Below are 22,912 nucleotides of genomic sequence, written 5' to 3'. Positions count from 1 at the left end.
TATATCTGTGAAATATATCATTGGTATTTTAATTGGAATTGAGTTAAATCTATAAATTTCTTTGGGTAGTATGGACATTTTGATGATGTTAATTCTTCCAATCCATGAACGCAGTATATGCATCCATTTGTTTGTGGATTCCTTAATTTCTTTGTTCAGTGTTGTGTAGAGCATTTTGCTAAATGAACTAAGCCAGATGGTGAAAGGCAAATACCATATGATCTCATCTATAAGTGGAACCTAACCAACAAAACAACAAATGAGCAAAATAGAACCAGAGACATTGAAATAAAGAACAAACTTATGGTAACCAGAGGGGAGGAGGGGTAACAGGGAGAAAAGGGGGAATGAAGGGGAAGGGTCATCAAGGAACATGTATAAAGGACCCATGGACAAAGCCAAAAGGCAGGAGGTGGGGTTGGATGGGGTTGGGGGAGTGATGGGGGAAAATGGAGACAACTGTACCTGAAAAACAATAAATAAAATAAATAAAATAAAATTAAGTCTCTTGCAGACAGCATATAGTTGGATTATGATTTTTTAAAAAACCTATTCTGCCGAACTCTACTTTTGGATAATTTAATCCATATACATTCAAAGTAATTGCAGATAATGATGACATACTTCTGGCAGGTTGCTCTTTGTTCCCCACACCTCATCTCATTCTCTTGTTGCTCATCCTTTCCTCCACTAAAGGGCTCCTTGAGTTTCTGGCTGAACACTGAACTGGGCATGCCTACAGTCAAAATCCACCAGGCTGTTAAAAGAATGACCAGAGACTTGTAAGCTGGACAGTTCAGAGGTTGCAGAGAGGGCAGGAAGACATTAGAGTTCCAAAATCCAGAGAATAGAATCCTTGTTTAACACCAGGGCATCTGGTAGAGACCTCAGAAATAAAAATTACTTAGGATTGCTACTCATAGAGTTTGGAAATAAGCCTCAAGAAAGTGCCATCTGATCCTTGTTAAAAAAACACTGAAGATTTTTTTAGGAAGACAGAAAGATATTATAATATGCATTAGCATAAAATTCATGAAATTCTCCATCCAATCACAAGTATTAGACATACGTGAAAGCAGGACCATGTGATACCCCAGGAGATGATTAACATAGATCTTGAAATAACAGTGATGAAAAGAATTATCAGGCAAAGACTTCAAACCACTATACACATACGTATGTATATCTGTTTAGAGTGTAAGCCCTGACATTAGTGTTTGCTTTTTATCTTCTTTTTGTAATGCAAGTTCGGGACTTGAGTTTTGGATGCCCAGGCATCAATTTCAAAGAGGCATCCTCTTCAAAGACTGCTATATTTTTTTTCAATTACAGTTTACATTCAACATTATTTTGTACTAGTTGCAGGTATGCAGTATAGCCATTAGATAATCACATGCTTTACAAAGTGGTCACCCCAATATTTAAACTACCTACATAATATTACAATATTATTGACTAATTCTCAATGTTGAGTTTCTATCACTGTGACTATTTTGTTAGTACCAATTTTTACTTCTTAATTTTTTCACTTTGTTCAAGGAACCCTTGTGCACTGTTGGGAGTGCAGATTGATGCAGCCACTATGGAAAACAGTACCGAGGTTTCTCAAAAAATTAAAAATGGAACTGCCTTAAGACCCAGCATTTCTACTTCTGGGCGTATATTTGAAGGAATCCCAAACAGTAATTTGAAAGTATATATGCACCCCTATGTTCACTGCAGCATTATTTACAACAGCCAAGTGATGGAAGCAACCCAACTGCCCATTAATAGACGAGTGGTTAAAAAAGTGGTGGTACTCTCTATATACAATGGAATATTACTTGTCCATAAAAGAATGAAATCTTACCATTTATGATGGCATAGATGGACCTAGAGGGTATTATGCTAAGTAAAACGTCTGACAGAGAAAGACAAATACCATATGATTTTATTTACATATGGAATCTAAAGAGAAAAATAAATGAACACATGACACAGAAACAGGCTCACAGACACAGAGAACAGACTGGTGGTTGCCAGCTGGGAGGGGACTTGGGGGGCTGGGTGAAAAAGACTTCTATCTTGAGTAAATACACTGCTAGCCACACAATTAGTTAAAGAGCCGGGAGGCCTCCTCCCATTGAGGCTCCTTTGTTTTGTAGATCTTGCTTGATTTCAGTAACTGACAATTTGGGCTACAAGTCGTTTTCTCTTCCAGGGCTTTAAATTCCCACTCTTACGTTCTAAATTTGCCCATGAAGAATAGGCCAGAGACCCTATGTTCCTACCCTAGAGCCACATAAAAGTGGAACCCCAGACCCTAGGAGCTTTTTCTTTCTACCTGCAACCTTGATGTCTGGCCCCAGATGTGCTATGTAATTTCCAGGACTTGCAAGGAATAAACCTGTACCTTTGTAAAGTTTCCTGATAGTTACTGCTGAAGAGCATCGTGCAGTCATAATAAGAATTACAAGGACTGGTCCATCCGTCCACAACATTGGGTATCGATGGGCTGAGACCAGTACAAAACAATGTTCCGTATAACTGAGGGGTTTCATAACAATACTAACTTTCTGGGACTGCCAGAGACTAACACACAATTTTAGATATGAACAAATAGTTATTGAATGAGAGGAATAGCATATTATACACTGAAAAAAATGATAACTACACTTAAACATATCTCAGTAGAAACTACCCAAAATGAAGCCATAGAGGAAGCAAAATACTAAACAAACACCATGAAAATCATCTCAGTGATCTGCAGAACAATAATAAGCTACATACTGTCCATTTAAATGTGGGCCCAATTTGAAAGAATGAACTATATCAGGCAAAAGCTATTGGAAGAAATGTTGGCCAAAACTTCTTCCAAATTTAATTTTTTTAAATCCTATAATCCTAAAAATATAAGAAGCTAATATAATTCAAAGCAAAATAAACAGAAAGGAAATTAAACCAAATATATCATAATTAAGTTTTTGAAAACCAATGATAAAGAGAAATCCTTAAAAACAGATAAAAATGAAATAAACCTTATAAACAAATGAAGAAAAATTTTACTACTGATTTATTGGCAGCCACAATACAAGTAATAAAACATTGGTTTATGCCAACCAAATGTTGTATAATCTTTTTTTAAGATGTAAATTTCATTTCCTCATACATTGTGTGTATACGTATATACTGTACCTAATATGTGCATGATGTGTAATGGAGATACTGACAAAGACATATTCATAATTCCAGTGTTTAGTGATATTGCATAATTTATTTTTTCAGTTAGACCCACATAAATACTTTTGACTTTTCTTAATGGTACATTCCCAGAATAATTAATAGAAACTAGAGTACTCTCTCCCTTGGGTAATATTATGCAATATTTGTTATACTTTAATCAAATTAAAACATTAACAAAATGAGTGTCGAGAGGGTAGAACACCTACATATATTCTCTAATGACGGATGAGGATTAAAACAGTATGAAATCAAAGTAGATTCTCCACTCAGGTGAGTGAAAAACACTGGTTTGGAAATTTCTGTGGGTAAACAGCTTAAACCAAAGATCTTGAAGAGCATTGTGTCCTATAAAACTGCTTTTTCTTAGCAATATACATTTTGTGTCATTAATAGAATTAATGTGTAGAACATGTACATTTAGACCACCTTAGTTTTCAGATGAACGTACCGTTTCAGTCCCCTCTTGTAGCAAGGGTTTTGTCTGTATTTATGAAGTGTCCCTTCTTTGTCACTTTTTTACTTTCTACCTATTCAATGTTATATTAATAAAAAGAAAACATTGTGTTTATAAAAATGTATTCTGAAGACATATGGCTTTATTTGAATCCTGACTCCACCTTCCATTATTGGAGGGACCATCGTTAATTTATTCCACTCCTGTGCTTTGGGTTCCTTGACTCTCAAATGGATGTGGTTTTACTATCTACTTCCTGCTGACTGTGTGGACCCCATGAGTGAATTTACGTAAAGTGCTCAGAAAAGTGCCCAGCACACAGTGAGTCCTCTATCAGTGCTCCATAGTCACTTGTATTCTTCTTCCCACGCATCTCCATTAAGAGTTTCTGAATAATCGGAATGGCCAAGTTCTCTGTATGCCAAAGAGGCTTGCATGGTTGGAAAATTATTAGGAGTGATTCAATAGGCAGAAACAACAGATGTGCCAAATAAGGGATAAGCTATTAATAATAAAATCCTAAAATTAACATATCACAGCCTTAGATTTTGTATGGGGTAAACAAGCTGAATTTATAGTAAGACGTGCTGAAATATATGTGTATATAACGGTCAAATTTTCCCCCATCACTGCCTGATTCATCGTTCCACCAACAGTTTAGAAAGTCTTTCGTCTTGCTACTCTAAGCAGACGATTGTCAATAATGTAAGGTATACGGTTTAGGTGTCTCTGTTTGTTTACAAATTAATTAAAATATTGAAAAAGCTTAAAATAGATCAGTCTTTCAACATACTTAAAATGACTTTAGATCAAAAAGGGAGGTCACAAAGATGTATCAAAACAACCACTTCAAAATACCTTGCCCCTTTAAGGCATACCTGACTGAAGGCTCGGTGACTGTGTGTGTCGTACCAGTCTCAGACTATCAACAGCGATGCTGTCAGCTAGGAATGCTTGAGGACACCCACCTGGACCTCACTACTGTGGCAAGCCCCCCAGACACTTCCCTACCAGAGCTGGCGTTTCGGCAAAGTGCAGAAAGGCAAAATCAGGGTTTTTCAAGCAGTCAGTTACTAGGTTACCCAGGGCTCTGTAAAACTGACCTTTACAGGTGAGGCAGCTTAGCTCTTTTTCTAATTGTGTAGTTGCAATACATTTATTCCAGATGGATGTCATTGAAATAAATGTCTCGGCAATCAACAAACCATGGTTGGAACAGTACAATCGAGAAAGCTAATTGTCAGGCACTTACACTACAATGTGAGCATAGGTATTATAGCTTTGGCTTGATGAGAAGAGTTGCCTCTATTTATAATTGAAGACAAAGAAAATGCCCATGTATCTTATATGTTATGTATTAAATTCACTTGGAAGATAGCATCCCAAATGTAAGTATTAATTTTATACTCTACACAGGTTCCTAAGCAATATGGAGAAACGCAATCATACTGCCGTGACCAAGGTGACTGAGTTTGTTCTCATGGGGATCACTGACAACCCTGTGCTGCAGGCACCTCTCTTTGGGATCTTCCTGGCCATATATGCGGTCACAGTAATGGGCAATCTAGGCATGGTCATCCTGACCCATTTGGACTCCAAACTGCATACTCCCATGTACTTTTTCCTTCGACATTTGTCCATTACTGATCTCGGTTACTCCACTGTCGTTGGCCCTAAAATGATGGCAAATTTTGTGGTGCACAAAAATACAATTTCCTATAATTGGTGTGCCACTCAGCTAGCCTTGTTTGAGATTTTCATCATCACTGAACTGTTCATTCTGTCAGCAATGGCCTATGATCGCTACGTGGCCATCTGCAAACCTCTCCTCTACCTGGTCGTCATGGCAGAGAAAGTGCGCTGGGTGCTGGTACTTACTCCCTATCTCTACAGCACGTTTGTGTCGCTGTTTCTCACAGTTAAGTTATTTAGACTGTCCTTCTGTGGCTCGAACATCATCAGTTATTTTTATTGTGACTGCCTCCCTCTGATATCCATTCTCTGTTCTGACACACATGAACTAGAATTGATCATTTTGATCTTTTCAGGCTGTAATTTGCTCTCTTCCCTTTTGATTGTTCTTGTATCCTACATGCTAATTCTTGTGGCTATTCTGAGAATGAGGTCAACTGAGGGGAGGTACAAAGCCTTCTCCACCTGCAGCTCCCATCTGACAGTGGTGGTCGTGTTCTATGGGACGTTGCTCTTTATTTACCTGCAACCCAAGTCCAGCCATACCTTCGATATTGATAAATTGGCCTCTGTGTTTTACACCCTGGTGATCCCTATGCTGAATCCATTGATCTACAGCCTAAGGAACAAAGATGTGAAAGATGCACTGAAGAGAACTTTAACTAATTGGTGCAAAATCTCCTCTTAATGTCTTAATATTCATTTGCAAAGGTGGGTTTTTGTTTAATTTTCTTTCTGTCCAATTACAGCATCAAAAGGTAGAAATGTCTTAGCAGATGAAGTTTTCTTCTTCTTCTGGGTAAAACACATTTCCCCTTACATCTCCCTGTACTTTTCTTCACTTCAATCAGATAAATAAACATAGTAGCCAGATAATTTAAGTTCCAAATTATTTTTCAAGATGTAGAAATAAAGTAAATCACACCAAATTTTTGGTAGAACATAAACTTGCAGAGGTAAAAAAAAAAAAGTCTTACAGATTTTAAGATTTTGTAACTTAAGATTTTAAGTTATCTTCAGATTTTGTTCCTAAGCATATTTATTGTTATGAATGTATTTTGTTTTCTAGAGCAACGTTTTATACTATAATGCAAAATCTTGGTCATGTATACCTTTCCCAAACTCTATTATTTCCATTACTTTTCACAATTGACAAGTTAAATAATATTAATAGCATTCTCTAGTATCACCCACATAAAAGGGGCTTTAAAAAAATGTCACACACACAAGGCCTAGACATAGAAGAATAAAAACCAAACTGTTCATGGCGGTTACCTTTGGGGAGCAGAGTGAGATTGGTTGGGAGAGGGGAATAGTGGAGGTGAGGGAGAGCTTTGACTTTTTTGTCTACATTCTTCTAGATTGCTTGAATTTGTATCATGAGAATGTTTTTATTGTGTAATTTTGAAAGTGTAATCAAAATGTGTTTTTTAAAAGAGTTAACTGCGTTGTTCAAAAAAAACTTAGAACTAATAAAAAACTCTGTAAAATTGCAGGATATAAAGACAATACAAAGGGATCAGTTGCATTTTTATACACTAACAATGAACAATCTGAAAAGGAGACTACAAAAACAATTTCATTTATAATAGCATCAAAAAGAATAAAATACTTGGGAATACACTTAACCAAGAAGGTGGAAGACTGGTACATTGAAAACCACAAAATATTGCTAAAGGAATTAAAGAAGAAACAAATAAATGTTCATTAATTGGAAGATTTATTCTTAAAATGTGCACCCTACCCAAAGCAATCTATGGATTAGATGCAATGTCTGTGAAGATTTCAATGATATTTTTTCCAGAAGTAGAAAAATCCATTTTAAAGTTCATATGAATTTCAAGAAACCCTAAATTGCAAAAGCAAATATGAAAAAGAAGAATGAAGTTGGAGGTCTCAGTTCCTGATTTCAAAACTTACAAAAAGTATGGTAATGAAAATGGTGTGATACTAGCATAAAGACATAGAGACCAATGAAATAGAATACAGGACCCAGAAATAAACCCTAATGCATATGGTCAAATAACTTCAACAAGGGTGCCAGGACAGTAGGGGAAAGGACAGTGTTTTCAGCATGGATGCTGGGGAAACTGGATTTCCACCTGAAAAAGAATGAAAAAAAAATGAACTGCAAATATGCTTGGGAGATATAGAGGTTGCAGGAAAATAGCAGAACTATAAATATGCTTGAAAAGAATTTAATTTAAACCTAGTCAAAAATGAGATATTTCAGGAGTTCTCACTTTTGGCAAAATTCACAAAATTGAATGACATTAGGATAGTTTTGTACCAAATATTACATGACGGACTGATCCAAGATTTAGAAATGCATGCATTTAGATAAGTATCTATGGTAACATTGGAATTCAAGTTCTGCATTCATGCTCTGTCTGGATATGAAGGAGCCAGGCTTAGAAAAATTTGGTAATAGTTAGCAAGCAAATAAAATTCTGTTATTCAGAAAAAAAGGAAAGTAACACATCATGTTCCCTGTAACTTTCTTATTTGAGAAATTCATCGACATCTTTCTTGGCCAAAAAACATTATTTAACTGTTTTAATTTTTAATGTCAACATACAATTGTGAAGTGCAAATCAATCACTGTGTATTTGACCCAGCCTTTGGTTGATGGAAACTTCATTGTGTGTAAGTTTTTATTTTTTGCCACTATCTAAAAATGTACACTGTAATAAGTAGTCTTGTGCTGATGATATATTTTGTTTTTTTATTTCTATCGTGAATGACAAGGGTTCTTTCACATCTTCATAACGTTTTACATATATGGGTAGTAATTTGGAAAAAATAAAACACTAAGAAAAAGGGCTATGCATTGTGACTTTTTTCATGTAGCATTTTTTTATTTTTAAGAGCAGATAGTAATATTTATTGACATTATTTTCGTTGTGTGATGATAAAATTTCAAAAGGGCAATAATTGATGAGAAACTTCCATAGCATAGGTCCGGACTGCCACAAAGGAGATTCAATGGGTGTTTGATTGAACTCCTAGAGGGAGGTCTGGTGATGCCAATCCTGGGTGGCATCCTCCCCAAGGAGGTAACAGGAAACATGGGGATTCTGGAATTATCTGCGCTTCTGAGTTAAGCTCTCAAAAATTCATAGAGACCTATAAACTCTTACTGCCACAGCCATGTAGAGATTCTCACTAAGAACCTGAAGCAAACTCTCCATTAGAGGTGGGTAGAAAATATTTACCTTATTTTTGTATAGTGGCCTTAAAAGATCTCAATCATTCATCAAATGGAGCCCCGCAGCTTTTATTTTGGAAAGAACTGGACATCATGTATAATCAAAAATACAATATTTAAAGTACGGTTTGTTTCCAAGATTTATAACTTGTTTCCAGAATGCAAAGTGTTAAACATGTTTCTAAATGAGAACTGACATCATTATATCTTAGATACTTAAATAAATTATATCACTACTGAAGCAATGGATATTTGCTCACTGATATTATTTATTTCAAAGTTTAATCTCTGCAGTCCTAGCTAAAATGAAAACTATGTTTCACAGTGTAACCTGTGAAAGAAAACTGGGTACACATGACCCGAACTTCAAAGGATAACTCCTTTTTGAGAATATGATTAGCCATCACAAATTTTCTCAAGAAAAATTTCCATGAAAGTTAATAACATACAGACTAATATATAAATAGAAGCCTAATATGTAATCCATACAACAATGACACCTATTTAGATAAACAATCTATCTGAGAGTAAAATAAATTAGTGGAGAAGACCTCATAAAGAAGAACTTCTGTTTGAGTAGAGGCTCTGCATAAGCAGTAGTGAGACATGAAGAACTGTGGACCCCTAGGTTCCTAGACAGAATCTATTCCTCCCTCAATGAGAAAATAAAACCCGGGAAGAGAATGTTCATTTACAAGGTTACCTTTTAAATTCAGTGTCCTAAAAGAGGATGTTCCAGAATAAATGTACTTTATATTTAGCCTTATAATTTTATTTAAAATATTCAAAGTCCTTAGGAACTATTTCACACACATTTTAAAAAGACTGACGACATTATTCATTCACATAAAACACTAGTGGGAATAAAGACAACTCGCCCGCTTTTTACCCTCCCAATTACTCATTGGTATTCATTAGAATATGGACAGTGCCTGGAGTGTGATAAGAATGCCATTCTTAAATACTGTGAATGTAACTCTGTAAGCCTTGTTGCCACATTCATTTTCAGTTCCTGATTGCAGGGAGCCACTGCCACAGATGGACGGTAGGCAGGCTTTGTTCAGATTAAATGCCACCTCTCAAAAAAAAAAAAAAATACAGTAATCTCAGAAGAGTCGCTATGAGTCCGGAACAAAGGGCCAAGATTTGTCTTCAGTGCATTCCTAGCAGGCTAATGTGGCTATAAGTTTGATTGAAAATGAGGCTAAAACATTATCTTAATTATTCCTTGAAAAGTTCAAATTGTTTATCTTAATTACTCAAAATGCTTTAAGGACTGCTGTTTGCCTACCTGCTGATTTCAGAGAATCATGACGTGAAGACCGAGAAGGACACAGTAGTCAATGAGGACACAGTAGTCAATGACAGTGTGAGTAAAAACCTGACCCAAGAAGTGGAAGAGTGGAATGCTGAGGATAGGGACGTATTTCTAGAAATGGGCAAATAATGCAACATGGGGCTTGAAACAGAAAATTGGGGGATGAATATATTGTTTATTATTTAAGATGGTTTCTAATTAAAATTTATTACTGCAGGGATTGAGCGAAAAGGAAAAAAGGACTCATGGAGGGGCAACAGTATGGTGGTTGCTGGAGGGAAGGGATATAAAGGAACTAAATGGTAATGGAAAACAATAAAGATTAAAAAATTGTTGTTGCAATTTCAAATGCAATTGCAATTTAAATGTAATTTAAAAGTGTGTAATGTAATGTAATGTAATTTTTAAAATGTAATTGCAATTTAAAATTGTAATTGCAATTTAAAATTGTTATTGCAATTTAAAATGCCCTGACCTGTGTGTCTCAGTTTGTGGGGCATCATCTCACAAAGTGAAAGGTCACCAGTTCAATTCCCGGTCAGGGCACAGGCCTGGGTTGCCGGTTTGGCCCCTGGTCGGGGTGCATAAGAGAGGCAACTGGCTGATGCTTCTCTCTTACATCAATGTTTCTCTCCCTCTCTCTCTCCCTGCATTCCCCTCTCTCTAAAAATAAGGAAATAAAATATTTTAAGAAATAATAAAATGAAATATATAATTAGGAAAACACTAGATTCTAGGAGAAATAGAGGAGTTGATATAATTTGGAAGCATTTGTGTTGGCTGATAGTTGATATGTTTGCTAAGCAAGACAATGGAGAGAATGAAACCTGCAGAGAAAATATTAACAATTGTAAACACAGAGAAAGCAAGATAGGTTAGGAACTGGAAATATGAGGGAAACACCATGTAAAGTATATGACTGTCTAACCACTAAGCTGTACACCTGAAACCAATACAAAATAATATTGAAAGTAAACTGTAATTGAAAATAGAAAAAGAAGCGTGGGAGGGGACACAGACGCCGTATCCTGCAGTGTGCTGTTTGGGGACAACAGGAAGCTGCACTCTCAAAACAGTGTAATCCCCACAAAGACTGATTGAGCAACTCACTAGGAATTTTTGTTACAAATTTTGAAACAAGAACGTTGACAGAAGTGGAAAAACAGGGGATCATTATCTAGGTTGTTGTTTCCTAAGTATCTACAAGGCTAACCACACAACATGCTCTAGACTTACATATTAGCTTGCCTAAATGACTATTTAAATGATTCATCAGCACCTCAAGCTTATTTACCATGTTCAAATTATCACTTCGATCACTTCATTTTAAATCATATGCTCTAAAATGCAAGGGAAAAAATGTCATGGCTACTGACTCAATTGCAAAAAAAAAAAAATCACAAAATTCTTTCTTGGTTGATGCCCCCAACCTCTCATTCCCTAATACCTACCTTACACAATTCATAATATAAACTATGTTGGAGATTGCATCTTGTTTCTGCTCCCAACTGTTAAATGTACATCTGTGTCCAGGCTCTCCACTTTGTCCCAGTCAGCATGAACTTTCACCAATAATCCTACAACAACTGCTTAAGTCATTTTTGAAAAATTTCCACTAATAATTCCTACCCCTTTCCAATTCTACAATTTATTGTCATTGTTACAGAAAAAGTTGTTATTCATCTACCTTAAAATTTCTCAATGGCTTATGATACTGGTTAGAATACAATCCAGCTATTGTAACCTGCATTATTGGATTTGAATGATTCTCTACCTACTTATTATTATCCAGTCACACTGGCTTCTATTAAGTTTCCCCTCAAAACCCAACAACAATAAAAATTAAAAAAAGAAAAAAAAAACCCAACAACAAAACACGAAGTTATTTTCTATCCCAGAACAGAATTCCTGCCTGGAATCCTGGAATATTCTTCCTGTAATGTATTGAATAGTGGGTTTCATCGCATGCTTTATGTGTCACTCACATGTCACCCTCTCACAGTGTCTTTCCCATAGCATCTCCTATGAAATAATTCTCCCAGGTTGCTCTGATTATCTCCTTGCTTAATTACTTATGGCACTTACTATATTCTGCAATGATCTTGTTTACATGTTTCTTTATCAACCTTCTGTCTCTTCCTTATTGAAATAGAAAGTCCATGAGGTGAGAAACAAGTAATTTATCTGAAGTTTGAACATTGCCTGGTACACATAGGACATCAGCAAAGACTTGGTGAATGAATAAATAAATAAATAAATAAATAAATAAATAAATAAAAAGAAACCAAGGGGGAAATTATATTTGGTGTCAGAAGCAAACAGATATCAAAAAAAAAAGAACAAACAAGTAAAAATATATTAGTTGTTATTTTTGTTTTATTTCTCTAATTCTCTTTATGCATCACTACAGAATAGTTTATATTTTTCCATTTTATTTTATTTTTTATTTATAGAGAGAATGTCAACTCTGAGCTTTTATAGTTCAGCCATTTTTTATATATAGTCTTTTTAAAAAACTATTTAGGTATGATTAAATATAGAAAGCTGGACATGTTTAATGTATAATATATGACTTGATGAATTTAAAGATAAGTATGAATTATAGAAACCATCAATACAATAAACATCCATCAAACCCAAATCTTGTCTCCTGTCTTTATTATATTATTATTATTACTATTATTATCATTTTATAGTTATATATAAAATTTAGCTAAACATTAGATTTTGTGCTAATTAATGATATAGCCTTGGCTCTTTGGAACTTAACTTCAAATCTTTAGATAAAAGGCTATTATAAAGCTTCTTTGGATCAATCGCTTACCATTTGTCCAATTGTGATGGGGCAGAAACCCTAGTTGGCTTAGCTAGGAGCAGGTTAGCACCCTTAATACAAAATACTCTCAAAAAATGTTGTCATATTAAAATTATAGTGTGTGTATTTTTTGGCAAATATGGGTAATGTAATTATCATAGACAATCTTTAAAATAAGTATCTTCTGCTATTACAATAATGAAAAATAACAAAAATGTTTTAAAAATATTGAGAAAAAGGTTAACTAAAATTAAGGCTGGATATATTTTATAGAATTTTAAAATAATATTATGAAATTATGTAAATAAAATACTGGTTAAAATAAAAACAGTGGAAATCATATGAGGACTTGTATCAACTTGTGGGGCAAGAAGGAAAAGAGTTATGAGGGAGAATAAAAAGGAAGCTGTACCCAGTAAAGCACAGAAGGGATGAAATTTTCAGAGATAATTTTTTTAAACTGAATAAATAAATCTGTAGACACACCTCTATGCATTTCTGTCTGAGTTAATTACACAGAAAATGAGAAGAAACAGTAAACAACCATGAATGGTAGAATATGCAAGTTCAGTGTGCTAAGATGTTATAGAAGATAAAGAAAATGGGACAGAATAGTGACTAACACCTACTCTGAAAAGGAAGCAAGAATTCTCTGACGAAGAAATTGTAAGATGACGTTCAGTTATTTTGGGGCATACAATTCCTCAAGCCTTTCTCACACTCAGTGCAAGAGACATAAGATAAAATGTTTCTTTGCAAGCTAATAATATACTCATAATTTAATAAGATGGTAAGGAAGTAAATCTTCAGAATTCATGATGCTGGATCACCTGTTTAAATTGCCATACTTGCTTTTTTTTTTTTTTTTTTTCTCTCAGAAAGGATTGGAAAGCTTATATATTTGTTCTAGAACCTTGAATTGAATAACTGAGTTAGAATAATACATGATTCAGGAACTCTTGCCCAAGGAATTGCCCCTGCCATCTAAAGGCCATCCCAGGAAATTGTTCCTTAAACTTTCTAACCACTTCTTTTCTTTTCCAAACAGATGAATTCCAAACTTTTTCATGGCTCCTGAAAATTTCACCTCGGTCACTGAGTTTATTCTCACAGGTGTCTCAGACCGCCCGGAGCTCCAGATCCCACTCTTCTTTGTTTTCCTGGTCATCTATGGGCTGACCGTGGCAGAGAACCTGGGCATCATCACCCTCGCCAGTGTTACCTCTCGGCTTCAGACCCCCATGTACTTCTTCCTCCGGCACTTGGCTGTGGTCAATCTCGGCAACTCTACTGTCATTGCCCCTAAAATGCTGATCAATTTTTTAGTAACGAAGAAAGCTATCTCCTACTATGAATGCGCCACCCAGCTGGGAGGGTTTTTGTTCTTCATTGTAGCTGAGGTGTCCTTGTTAGCTGTGATGGCCTATGACCGCTATGTGGCCATTTGTAACCCCCTACTCTACACGGTGGTTTTATCTCGCCAGGTCTGCCTTCTGCTAGTGTCCCTCACTTACCTCTACGGCTTTTCCACAGCTATTGTGACTTCATCTTCTGTATTCTCTGTGTCTTACTGCTCTTCCAATGTAATTAATCATTTCTACTGTGACATCGCCCCTCTCTTAGCATTGTCCTGCTCTGATATTTCCCTTCCAGAAACGGTCACTTTTATATCTGCAGCTACAAACTTGATTGGTTCCATGACTATAGTTCTAGTATCTTATTTCAACATTGTTCTGTCCATTTTAAGGATACGTTCATCAGAAGGAAGGAAAAAAGCCTTTTCCACATGTGCTTCGCATATGATGGCAGTCATAGTTTTTTATGGGACACTATTATTCACGTATTTGCAGCCTCAAAGTAGCCGTTTGTTGGACACAGATAAAATGGCTTCTGTGTTTTACACACTTGTGATCCCCATGCTGAATCCTGTGATCTATAGCCTGAGGAATAAGGACGTGAAGACGGCCTTAAAGAGATTTCTGACCAACGTATGCTGCTCTTTTAAATCGATGTAATTTCGGGACTCCGTAAGTAAACGGAGAGAGGGGTAAGACAGGCTGCCACTGTGGCAGAGGAAAAAAAGGACGGGGGGTGACGTAGGTTTTCAAGTAATCCTGGAAATTAAAAAGGGCTAGGATTTGGGATTTAAAAAATAAACTAAAGATCTTGTAATTTAGAAGTGCACAGAAATATACACTTAGAAATACACAGAAACTAAGTAACTTTGCTAAGGAGTATGCAGGTAACTAGATTGAAAGAAATATTTCTAGGAGTCAGAAGAAAAGTTAACAACAACTAAATAAGTTAAAACTCAGCGATAATATATAGATGACAGAAGTAAGTCAATCTTTCTTAATTTTTGACTTCTTTTTTTATTCCTGGATATGTTTGGATATAATGGGTCATTTTATCTTGCAGAATTATAATTGCAGATGGATAAAAACCTTCTTACAGTTAAGTCAACAAAATTAAAAAGTGACAGTTTATTTAAAATAAAACTCCCTAACCCTTTCTTAATATCATTTGAATGAAAAAATATACAGTACTGGTGAGTTTGTATTCTAAATGTTAATCAATATATGGTTGAAATGATTTTTATTCCAATTCATATAATTTATACAACTTTTTAATGAAAGACACAGAATACCATCATTTAATATGCCTCATTCTGTGTACCATTTGATAAACTTAGTATATCAGTTTTAAAAACTTTCCATTTTTAAGTATGAAATGTACTGCATTGTGATATTATTACATATTCAATGGACCATGTTTGTGAAAACTCCTTACATCATTAGAGGAAAAATTAAATTGTTTCAATTAAATTTTTGTTCTGTTTTCTATTTTAGATCAGTCATTGTACCCTAAACTCTGTTATACAACTTGGAATAAAAAAATGTGAAAAGACTATATTTCAGACTTATCATATCAGAATTGGGTCAACCAATGTGATAATAAATTAATGGAGTACTATTATTTATATAGTGCACTTAACCATGCTTTCCAATAAAGAAGAACAATAATCCTTCTTCAAAATTAATTTAGCAAAAATACGTAGACCTCTAGATAAGGCATGTACCTGATGCATGAAGGCTATCCTAAAAAATACTGTATTTCATTTGGACCCTTGAGTATAGAGAGAATGTTAAAATGCTCAGTGCTTGATGATGAAGTATAGTAGGTCCATTAAAATAGCATGTACAAACTAACAATGCTATGAGTGCTACTTTATTTACCAGGCTATTCTAAATATCTTTCCCACTCTTCAAAACTTTCTTCATAAAACCATTAAGTAAGTACTCACCAATCTTACTTGTTTTATCCTCCTCTGTCCTGTGGATCAGAGCACTTGGGTTTCAGCAGTTACTTGTCACATTTTTTTAAAAAGACAATGTCTAGAGTAATTAGATGATGCACTATGAATTTACTAATCTATAGTTGGATAGACCCCAGTATTACATTTTACATAGAAAAGGGTGATCTAGTTTAAAGATTACTATTTTAAAGGAAATGAGAGAAAGCAAATCTTATATTGTGATTGAAAGTGATACTGTTTTATGCCAAACAACATGATGTGACAGGCAAAAAGTGGCACCAAGGATGGAAAGGTCAAGTGTCAATAAGAGAAAGAGGTGGAGAACAGGTGGAAAGCATGAAGACATTATGGTACCGTTGTGCCCTGTTCTCTATGTCTTCATAGCCTGCATAGCATACATTACATGTATGCATAGCCTAAACATCTCTTAAGGACCACAGATTATTAGAAATACAATATTGGAGTATCATATTACAATGACAGGCAATATGGCACAAGAAGACTGTGAGTATTTCTAAATTATGACTTGAGCATATATCAACTATAGAGGGAGGCAAAAATCAGAAAGCAACATATCAGACTCATAAAACTGCCCTAAAAGCTTAGTTGCTTCTCATGTTTCAGTAAGGATTGACACCTAATTATTATGACAGAGATGAACCACAAAGACATCAAGTATACAACAAGAGTAAAATTATGACCCATGAAGGAAGGAGGTTGGGGGATGTAGAAGAGGGCATGCAGGGAATACATGGTGATGGGAGAAGACTTGACCTTGGGTGATGAACACACAACACAATATATAGGTTATGTTTTATAGAACTGTACATCTGAAAGCTATGTAATTTTATTAACCAGTGTCACCTCAATAAATTCAATAAAAAAACAGAAAGATTATGACCCACAAGAAAGGAAAGCTGAAACAATTTCTAAACTGGGTTCAAATGTCATCACAATTCCTAAAACAGGAAGATAAGAAAAGCTAAGAATCGAACGTTTTGTATCATCTATTAAGGCTTGTTTCGACACAAAGAATTCATTTTTGATCTGTAAATCAATTTATGTGAAAGACTTAATTAAAATGATTTCACTCATACGTGGAATCTAATGAACAAACCGAATTAACAAGCAAAACAGAGACAGACTCATAGATGGAGAGCAGATAGCTAGGTGGTTAGGGAGTGGAAGGATTGAGCAAAAAGGAAAAAGGACTCATGGACATGGACAACAGTGTGGTAATTGCTGTGGGATGGGGGTATAAGGGGATTAAATGTTAAGGGAAAAAGAAAAAACAAAGATTAAATTTTAAAAAAATTGAAATGCACATTGCTAAATAAAAGAAACCAGCCTGGAAAGACCATATTATTTATATGACATGCAAAAGGCAGAACTAAAAAGATGGTAAATAGATTTTTAATAATGCTGCTATGAAAAAAATGAATTCTGAAAGTGGTGTGTGGTGTGAAATTGATTTCATCTGTATTAAAATAGAGTTCACCTACAGACTTGGGATTCCCAGGGTTGCATTTGTCTATTGTCATAATCATTTCCTAAGCATAAAAAAATCTCTAATTTATCAGTAAGATAAGAGATTTCCCTTAATTACATGTAGGGTCAAAGAGCTTGTCCAGAGACGTGACTAACATTTCTAAGGCTTTTTTATTGTTTTCTGTGTTTGTTTTAAGTATTGTGCTGCACACAATGATCAAGCGTCCAATGCCAAATCATAGCATTTTATTACGAGGCACGAGCAGAATAGACATTTAGCCAATTGCACCAGATATGTTTCCCAGGTGGAAAGACTAGGAGATGGGGAATAGTAGGGGGTATATTTATTAAAGAGTTATTATCTGGAACAGAGTTAAAACATATATAATTCTTATCTTGATTGTTACACAATTGATCTAGATTGTGATTTCTAAGCATTTTCTATATTTTCTCTTTTAATCAAAGTGTCCTGTTCATACACCATGAAAAAGAATGTAAGATTCTATCTCTCTCTTCCTTAGATTGTAACCCAGTTTTATAAGGAAAGATTTATTTAAATGAAAAGTAAGGGCAAAGTTTAAATTCATAATCAGTATATAAAAACACAAAACCACCCATTTTCCCAACACACTAATTTGACAATATATTTCTTATTCATCATCTAGTTTGGAGTGAGTAGATGCCAGCTAATGCACAAAACTTTTACCAAATGTGTTGTACACACAGTACGGAGGGGCAGTCCCTGGAGAAATTGGATACACATTTCAAAGATATCTGTCAAAAATTTTAAAAGGTAATTCTTATCTGCTTTTTTTTTCATTTTTTTATTGTTGTTCAAGTACAGTTTTCTGCCTTCCCCCACCAACCCTCCCCACCACCCCAGCCCTCCCCACCTCCCTCCCCTGTTTCCAACCCCCCCCCCTTGTTACTGACCATATGTTCTTTATAATCATTCCTGTAAACCCTTCACCCTTCACGCCGCTCAGAATGGCCATCATAAACAAAGCAACAAACAAGTGCTGGAGAGGATGTGGAGAAAAGGGGACCCTAGTGCATTGTTGGTGGGATTGCAGACCGTTGCAACCACTGTGGAAAACAGTATGGAATTTCCTCAGAAAACTAAAAACAGAACTGCCTTTTGACCCAGCAATTCCACTGTTATGATTACTTCCTTATCTGCTTTTAAAAGTGAAATCTAAAGACTGATGCAGATAGCCTACAACAAAAATAATTTTAAAAAGTAATCATAGTATTTTAAGTGTTAAGAGAATCTTAGAGCAATAATGTTATACTCCAGGCAGAGCTGTAGCTATGAAGTTCTTCCAAAAATAGGGAATCAGATGAATAAATCTTCAGCCTTCCTCGGCATCCCGGTGGAGCCGGGACTGTACTTTTCCTGATAATTTTGCTTGCATCATGCTTTGAGGTAAGATCCTCTGGGACAGCGACATTGACAAAACCGTGGAGTCGTCTGCTATCCACACCCATTATAAGGAGAAACAGGAGCACCCTCTACCCAGGTAGGATAGCGAGTATATTTTTTAAATGGTGGCTTTCTCTCACTGGTGTGAAATAACATTGTTATAGTAGCTGAAGATGAAAATTTAAAAAATGAAAGATTAAATACAATGGACTAGAATAAACAAGTTTGAAGTACATTTTGTAAATTAAAGATAAACGGTGTTTTCTCTGATTTTACATTTGTTTTGATGAAAGTATCATCTAGGTTTGAAACTGAAGGACTGGAAGAAAGTGAAGAGATAACCTACTCAAATCACTTTTTTACATATATAGCTAAGTTGAGTTTCAATACATCCTAGTGATTTTCCCAAGCTCATGTAGTTAATTAAAGTCAGAACCAGGTCTGGAAGTTAAGGTTGAATGAGTATTATTGTATTCATATATTTAGGATTTATGGAAATTATACATGTACTTAATTCCATTTTTTGCCTGTTCTCTATTTGAAACCTTCTTTGCCCTAATCATTTCCCTATTGTTTTCGATAATGTTTTCCCAGGGAAACATTATCTCTACCACCTCTCCTAAAAGTCTTCAAGTTACAGGGCCTCCTCTCATACGTTCCCTTTGCATCTAGCACTTACCTCCATCAGACTGCTAGAGCTCACTATTCTCAGCCTGTTAGATTGCTATCTTTGTCTCTTTGCCCTATAAGCTTCTTGATGGCTGAACCCTGTTATTTGTTGTCACCTAATAACCCAGGAAGATATTTGATACATAAGAAACAGTCAATCAAGATTATTTTTTAATTTTTTTTACCTTAATTGTGTTCTTTCCATTACCATTTAGTCCCCTTATACCTCCTCCCCTCAGCAGTCATCACATTGTTGTCCACGTCCATGAGTCCTTCTTCCTTTTTGTTTAGTCCTTCCGGCCCCTAACCTCTTCCCCCACTAGCCGTCATTCTGCTCTCCATCTATGAGTCTGTTCCTGTTTTCTTTTTAATGCATACAAAATTGCAAATTAGGTATTGACTGATATTGCTCATATATATTATTTATAAATGTATATAAATCTAAATATGTACATATATATTTAGATCACAGAAAATAAAAATTCCAGTTTAGAATTTATAAGGAAGTTTGGAAAAAGCAGGCATATGATTGCCCAAACTATGATCTATGTCAAACCATGCTTTCTACATTGATAGAGTTTTTACTCAGGATTAGTGGCAGCTGTGTTAAGGGCACCACTATGTTCCTATGGATATTTGCCAAAGCAAAGAATATGACTTAAGAATGAGGGGAAAAAAATTCAAGTATAATTATCATGATATCAATCTCAATCTAAAATTAATCTTTTATTCTATATTACCTAACATTTAGAAGACGCTACAATAGTAATTAAGTAAGTAAGTGAATAAATAAAGCAGCATGACCCTCGATCATAAAGTGTTTAACATCTGTCAAGGGAAGAGATACAGAAACAGGCGGTTGTTACAAATGTTAGAAGAAATGTAAGTGAAGTATGTCTATAGTGATTCTCGAACACAAATATAAGCTATGATAACTCAGCATGGGAAGTAGTTCTTTAAAGAAGTGATATTTCAACAGGCCTTAACGGATAGACAGAATTTTCCCTTCAACTATTTTTTTCTTTTAATAGGGAACGGGACTAGGAATGAAGAGGACAAAATGAGGGAAGCATAGAAGGGGATGTTGTTATCAACAAATGGAGACCAGTTATATTAGTTGTACCAATAGAAGTCCACAAGTGTTGGAAGAGTTGAATGGAATTGGGGTTATACAATTGTTCATGGACAAGATTGTGACAACTCACATATGCGTTCAAATATAATTCATGCTTTATTTTTTTTTAAATCTAAATGGTTAATGTGTATAAATGTCAGAGATTTTTATTTTGGAAATAGAAAAAAACAAATGAGAGAAAAATATAGAAAATTTGGATAAAGCTTTCTTTCTCTCCAGTGTAGTCTACTGTCAGCTCTATCTTCAAACTCTAGTGTCTGGAAATTAATAGTTCCAGGACATATTATTGGATGAGGAAATGAGTAATTTGAAATAGGTTCCTAAGGAGGCAGCGATTAGGCATAAACAAGAAAATGTTAAGGATAGAACATGCAGATCAAGTGGCATGTGTCTCTTGAAACTATTTATAAGTAAATCCCTTATGTACTTGTTTTGATGGACATGGTGATGGTGTTCTGTGGATCAAGTGTAGCTTTCGAAATGGTGTAACTACTAGTAGATCACAAGTTCATTTTTTAAGAATCTAGATCCGTATTATTTGATGTAAATAAAACAGAACAGAATGTAGTAGAGCACAAAAGAGCACACAGAATAAGTGTTCCTGACAGTATTGGGACAATGTGGAATTGTGTCTGCACAGGTACAATGGCGTCTGTCAAAACGATGCCACTGCAGATTTGTCTTCCTTTATGCTGTCTATGTTAACATTTTTCAGTGATACAGTAGCTTGAACATTTTAACAAGGCAGCGTATAGTTTTAAATACCTCACTGAATAAGACCTTTGAATAGAAGCCAAAGCAATGAGAACTGTTCTACAGAAGCCACTTTTGTATTCACAATGGATTTGGGAGAAGAGACCTGTGCCTGCCCCACACGTATCTCTGTCTGCTCTCCATCCTGTCCCCAGAATCCCAGTCTGATACCACTCTCTATTAGCAACAAAATCTCTCCAAAGTATTAAAGGATAAAAACACCACATTTGGGAATGGCAAGTTGAATTTTCCTCTTTTCTCTACTTCCTCATGCAGGTACCTTGAAGAGATATGGCCCAGATCAACTGCACCCAAGTAAAGGAGTTTATTCTCACGGGCCTCACAAATCAAAAGGAGTTGAAGATGCCTCTCTTTGTGGTTTTCTTAACTATCTACCTCTTCACAGTAGTAGGCAACCTGGGTTTGATCCTTGTCATTAGAACAGATGCGAGACTCAACACACCAATGTATTTCTTCCTTAGCAACCTGGCTTTTGTCGATTTTTGTTATACTTCTGCCATTACACCCAAAATGCTTGGGAACTTCTTGTACAAAAAAAATACTATTTCATTCAATGAATGTGCTACTCAATTAGGCTGTTTCCTCACTTTCATGGTATCTGAGTGTTTGCTACTCGCTTCCATGGCCTATGACCGATATGTGGCCATTTGTAACCCCCTTCTCTATAGGGTTGTAATGTCCCCAGGGGTCTGCATTCAGCTTGTGGCTGTCCCCTATAGCTATGGCTTCCTAATAGCACTATTTCATACCATCCTCACCTTTCGTCTCTCCTATTGCCACTCCAATGTCATCAATCATTTCTACTGTGATGACATGCCCCTCCTCAGGCTAACTTGCTCAGACACTCATTCCAAACAGATATGGATCTTTGCCTGTGCTGGAATTACATTCATTTCCTCTGTTCTGATTGTCTTTGTCTCCTATGTGTATATTATTTCTGCTATTCTGAGCATCCGCTCAGCTGAGGGAAGATGCAAAGCCTTTTCCACATGTAGCTCCCACATGCTGGTGGTCACTATATTCTATGGGACCCTGATCTTTATGTACTTACAGCCAAGCTCTAACCATTCCCTTGACACAGATAAGATGGCCTCTGTCTTCTACACAGTGATCATTCCTATGCTGAACCCCTTGATCTACAGCCTTCGGAACAAGGAGGTAAAAAACGCCCTGAAGAAAGTCACCACCAATAGACAGAAACCAGGCTTCTGTGCTCCAGAAGTTTGAAAAATTATTTGACTATACAGAATTGCCATGTCCTTCATGATCTGCTTTCTCCTCTAGTAATCAAACTGGGAGAGTGTCGTATTCTCAGTTGGTTCCTAATAAAGATTTGGTCTCTGCAAAATGAAATCATTCCCCAAATTCTTTGTAAGCAAGTTTGGCTTAAAATAATAA

At 35.6% G+C, this 22,912-nt stretch overlaps 3 protein-coding genes across 3 annotated transcripts; all 3 read left to right on the top strand.

Annotated features, from left to right (window-relative positions):
* The first annotated feature begins 3,454 nt into the window (after positions 1 to 3,454).
* On the top strand, positions 3,455 to 8,261 carry LOC112319914 (olfactory receptor 8K1). Its single transcript, XM_024577308.3, has 3 exons — positions 3,455 to 3,492; positions 5,093 to 6,079; positions 6,865 to 8,261. Exon 2 carries the CDS (start codon positions 5,106 to 5,108, stop codon positions 6,054 to 6,056), a length of 951 nt encoding a protein of 316 aa, XP_024433076.2. The 5' UTR covers positions 3,455 to 3,492; positions 5,093 to 5,105; the 3' UTR covers positions 6,057 to 6,079; positions 6,865 to 8,261.
* Positions 8,262 to 8,515: 254 nt separating this feature from the next.
* LOC112319922 (olfactory receptor 8J1) lies at positions 8,516 to 15,598 on the top strand. Its single transcript, XM_024577316.3, has 2 exons — positions 8,516 to 8,564; positions 13,758 to 15,598. The coding sequence occupies exon 2, from the start codon at positions 13,777 to 13,779 to the stop codon at positions 14,722 to 14,724; it is 948 nt and encodes a 315-aa protein (XP_024433084.2). The 5' UTR covers positions 8,516 to 8,564; positions 13,758 to 13,776; the 3' UTR covers positions 14,725 to 15,598.
* Positions 15,599 to 19,006: 3,408 nt separating this feature from the next.
* Positions 19,007 to 22,747, top strand: LOC112319921 (olfactory receptor 8U9). The gene is made up of 2 exons (XM_024577315.3): positions 19,007 to 19,033; positions 21,770 to 22,747. The coding sequence occupies exon 2, from the start codon at positions 21,785 to 21,787 to the stop codon at positions 22,739 to 22,741; it is 957 nt and encodes a 318-aa protein (XP_024433083.3). The 5' UTR covers positions 19,007 to 19,033; positions 21,770 to 21,784; the 3' UTR covers positions 22,742 to 22,747.
* Positions 22,748 to 22,912: the final 165 nt, after the last annotated feature.

Source organism: Desmodus rotundus, chromosome 5 (genome assembly GCF_022682495.2).
Source record: "Desmodus rotundus isolate HL8 chromosome 5, HLdesRot8A.1, whole genome shotgun sequence".
NCBI lineage: Eukaryota > Metazoa > Chordata > Mammalia > Chiroptera > Phyllostomidae > Desmodus > Desmodus rotundus.
The sequence above is the reverse complement of the archived record's forward strand: the minus strand, read 5'-3'. Positions and strand labels throughout refer to the sequence as shown.

Coding starts and splice junctions, on each gene's coding strand:
- LOC112319922 (XM_024577316.3), top strand. CDS start 13,777: ATGGCTCCTGAAAATTTCACCTCGGTCACTGAGTTTATTCTCACAGGT.
- LOC112319921 (XM_024577315.3), top strand. CDS start 21,785: ATGGCCCAGATCAACTGCACCCAAGTAAAGGAGTTTATTCTCACGGGC.
- LOC112319914 (XM_024577308.3), top strand. CDS start 5,106: ATGGAGAAACGCAATCATACTGCCGTGACCAAGGTGACTGAGTTTGTT.